We start from the raw sequence: 4,016 nt of genomic DNA, 5'->3' as shown, positions 1-4,016 counted from the left end.
TTTCTTCAACAATTTCATTTGGTGATTAAGTATAAGAAAGGTGCCCATAACAAAGTAGCAGATATGCTCTCTAGGCCTCCAGTTAAGAATGCTTTGATAATCCTTAAAAACAGTTCCATGGTTCATGAAAGTTTTCAGGAACAATACGCTAATGATGAGAACTTTAAGGATATATATGCAGTTTTAATCCAGGGTAAACATGTAGAAGAAAAAGATTACTATGTGCAGGATAACTTGTTATACCACTTGGGTAAATTATGTGTTCCTAAAGATGAATAGGCACAGGTGATTCGAGAAGCACATACCTCTTTGATTGCAGGACATTTCGGGGTAAGTAAAACATTGGTTCAATTACAAAAGTATTGTTATTGGCCTCGTATGCAGGAAACTGTTACAAAGTATATAAAGGGATGTGTAATGTGTGCAACCAGTAAACCAAGTAATAGGAAATTGGGTTTGTATACACCATTACCTGTACCATCCCATCCATGGGAAAGTGTGTCTATGGACTTTGTGGGAGGTTTACCTATGTCTAGGAAGGGACATGATTATTTGTATGTTGCTGTTGATCGGTTCAGCAAAATGTGTATTTTAATGCCTTGTAAGAAACAGGCCACTACTGAACTAACAACTCATATGTACTTCCAATTTGTATGGGTTCATTTTGGGTTACCTACTTCTATTGTATCGGATCGAGATTCTCAATTCTTAGGGGAATTTTGGACATCTTTGTGGGGACTCATGGACACCAAGCTGAAGAAGAGTACAACCTTCCATCCGCAGACTGACGGATAGACAAAGGTAGTCAACAGGAGAGTTGTTCATCTTCTTAGAGGTTACTGTAGCAAGCATCCTAAGTTGTGGGATGAGAATCTTTATTATGTGCAACATGCTTACAACCATGCAACACATTCTTGTACAAAGAGGTCTCCTTTTGAGACTTGCTTCAGTTACTTGCCAAGAACATCGATGGAATTTGCCTTTGGAAAAGATGATGTTGAAGATGGACATCATGATGCAGAGAAGGCTTTGAAGTTCATTCAAAAAGTCCAAGCAGTTCATCAGGTAGTAGAAGCTTAGTTGGAGAAGAGCCAAGCCAAATACAAGGCTCGACATGACAAGCATCGCATAGATCATCATTTTCAGGTTGGTGACCATGTTTGGTTACATATCAGCAAGGAAAGGATGCAAGGTGAAGGTAAGAAGCTTAAGCCTATCAGATATGGTCCCTTTGAGATCTTGGAAAAGATTGGTACCAATGCCTTTCGCCTTAATCTTCCTCCATATATGCAAATTTACTCAGTTGTAAATGTAGAAAATCTGAAGTTGTATGAGCCTCCAATGATATTGGATGAAGAGGCTAATGTTCAGATTCCTTCTATTGATGACCTAGCACCTGAGTATTTGAATGTGTTGCAAGAGGATGTCATCCTGGACAAAAACATCAGATCTTGAAAAAGAGGTGGCGTTGAATACCTTAAAGTGGGATGTAAAGGGATGCACCCTGGTAAAGCAAGATGGATGGAGATTGGTAAAGTGAAGGCTTGATCCGGAGGATAAAATAAATTATCTCCAATACTCCATAAATAAACACGTGGCACCTCAGAAGGAAAATGGTTTAGCAAAAGATATGTTATGAGATTCGAACTCATAACCTCCCTCAACAAACCCACCGCTTTTGCCACTAGACCATTCATTCACATTTACTATTTTTTAGAGAGAAGTTGGTTTTACTGTATAACCAACTGTGCAAATAGAGAATGGAGGCCGACGGGGGTGAAAACCTTGACTACCGGTCTCCCAAAATGGATGGAAATTGTTGTGCTATATATAGCACTTGAATTATAGCGGCCCATATTGAATTTATACAATGCGAAGCCCGTCAATCCCTATTTTAAAGGGGATATTGGTTAAATAAACCCCCTAATTACTAATGGTGCCAAATTTATAAGAATGTAAAGGGGATATACATGGGAAATAGTTTGTTGTAAAGGGTTATTTATGGGAGTTGGTGGTTTTAGTCTATTTTAGACTTATTTTATGTATAAAAGGGGGATAGTAGGCCTTTTTGAGGTATCCAGGTGATGGGAAGGAGATGCTATGTTGAAGAGTTTGTTGTTATTCCTGCATGTTGGAGGTTAAATACTGATGTGCTGGAATAGTTTTTGCAAAAAATTGTAATTGATTTCTTGGAGTAATCGGATTGGTCCCTCTATTGGAGCAGGACCCGGAGACATAGTCCATCTGGACGAACTCCGTTATCAATTGTGTTTGCTCTTCTATCTATTTTTCTCTCTCTTTTTTCTATCATCATCTTTTATATGCTTTGTTCATTTAAGCATTTAATCATGTTAATTCACTTATGTATGCTTTGAATTAACTTATGTAATTGCTATAAGCATTCTTATGCAATAGTCACAGATCCTAATCAGATCAAATACTCCTAAAAAATAACAATCCTTTCTGAATAAGCTACATTTTTATTTAAATATTTAAGATAAAAAATAAACCTACTGTCACAAAGATATAAATATTATTCAAATAACCTAGAAAATTATAATCAAATATTTCACAAATTATTGAATTTCATTATCATTTATTTATATTTAAAAATTTAGTTTTTGTATCCTTAAAAGAAATATGACTTTGGATTTGGGTTCCCCCAACCCATGACACAAAGTAGCACCTTAAAAATTAGATATTAAAAAAAACTCAGAAATTATGCAATGTATACTCTCACTTCTAGTTAAAAGATATATTGATAAAATAAATTTTCACTTCTAGTTAAAAGTAATATTAATAAGGAAAACTTGTAATTTTCATAAAATAAATTCTTGCAAATTAGATATAAAAAACTCACAAATTGTGCAATGTATACTTTCACTTCTAGTTAAAAGTAATACTAGCATATATATATTATTATATATATAAAGTAAGCCAAGAGATACCGAGGCTTTAATTTTTCTAAAATTAAAGCTTGGATATCTATTGGCTTACTTTATATATATAATAATATATATATGCTAGTAGCATCCACAGCCGCAACACATAAGAAATTAAATAGATTATAATGATAATAATACTTCAATAATAAAATGTCATATAAATTATTTAAATTAAATTTAATAGAAAGTAATAAATTTTTTAACCTAAATAATTGAAGTTCAATAAGATTACTTCAACATTTAAAAAATTAGGCTGACCTTCATTAAAGGCAAACCCAAAATAAAATCTAACCATTATAAATATATAATCTTGATTGAACCCTAAAAATAATCATAATCCAATGGTTAATATGTTTAATTAGGTTTAGGGTTTGGGTTCAATATGATTTAAGGTTTTTGTTTACTTTGATTTAAGGTTATTGTTTACTTTGATTTAGTTTTAGGGTCAGTGTTCTATGTGGTTTAGGACTACCACTGAAATTAGCTTTACTATTAATAGTTGGGTAAACAATTTATTTAAGAGTTAAGGTTATTAAATTTGATTTATGTTCAACATTGAGTTTTAATTTAGTTTAGGGTTAGGGTTCAAATTCTTTTATTTTTAGAGTCAAAATCAAATAGAGAATCAAAATTATTGTTGGGATTATAACAACAACCCTATATAGTTGAATTTAGTTTAGTATTCTTATGTTTAGGGTAAGGGTTTGATTTGGTTTAGTGTTCAATTATGTATAAGGTTATGGTTAAATTGGGTTTATTGTTCAATTATGTTTAAGGTTAAGGTTCAGTTTGGTTTAGTGTGAAGATTATAATACAATTTGGTTTGGATTTAGGGTTATGATTCAATTTGGTTTAGCATTAGGACTTAATTTGGTTTAAGGTTAGGGTTCAATTTGGTTTAGTGTTTAGGTTTATTCTTATAGATGAGATTTAATTAGGTTAAAAATTAGGGTTATAAATAATTTAATATAAAGGCTAGGGTTCCATTTGGTCTAGGTTGGGGTAATTTCAATGTAGTCGAAAAGAGGACACTCTAAATTTTAATTTTGTTTAGTGCTAGGGTTAGGGTTT

General features: G+C 32.6%; 1 protein-coding gene across 1 annotated transcript; it reads left to right on the top strand.

Annotated features, from left to right (window-relative positions):
- Positions 1–969: 969 nt before the first annotated feature.
- On the top strand, positions 970–1,455 carry LOC131042530 (uncharacterized). Its single transcript, XM_057975843.1, has 2 exons — positions 970–1,065; positions 1,147–1,455. Exons 1-2 carry the CDS (start codon positions 970–972, stop codon positions 1,453–1,455), a joined length of 405 nt encoding a protein of 134 aa, XP_057831826.1.
- The last annotated feature ends 2,561 nt before the right edge of the window (positions 1,456–4,016 follow it).

Source organism: Cryptomeria japonica, chromosome 11 (genome assembly GCF_030272615.1).
Source record: "Cryptomeria japonica chromosome 11, Sugi_1.0, whole genome shotgun sequence".
Lineage (NCBI taxonomy): Eukaryota > Viridiplantae > Streptophyta > Pinopsida > Cupressales > Cupressaceae > Cryptomeria > Cryptomeria japonica.
Note: the sequence above shows the minus strand (reverse complement) of the source record. Positions and strands in the feature narration are given on the sequence as shown.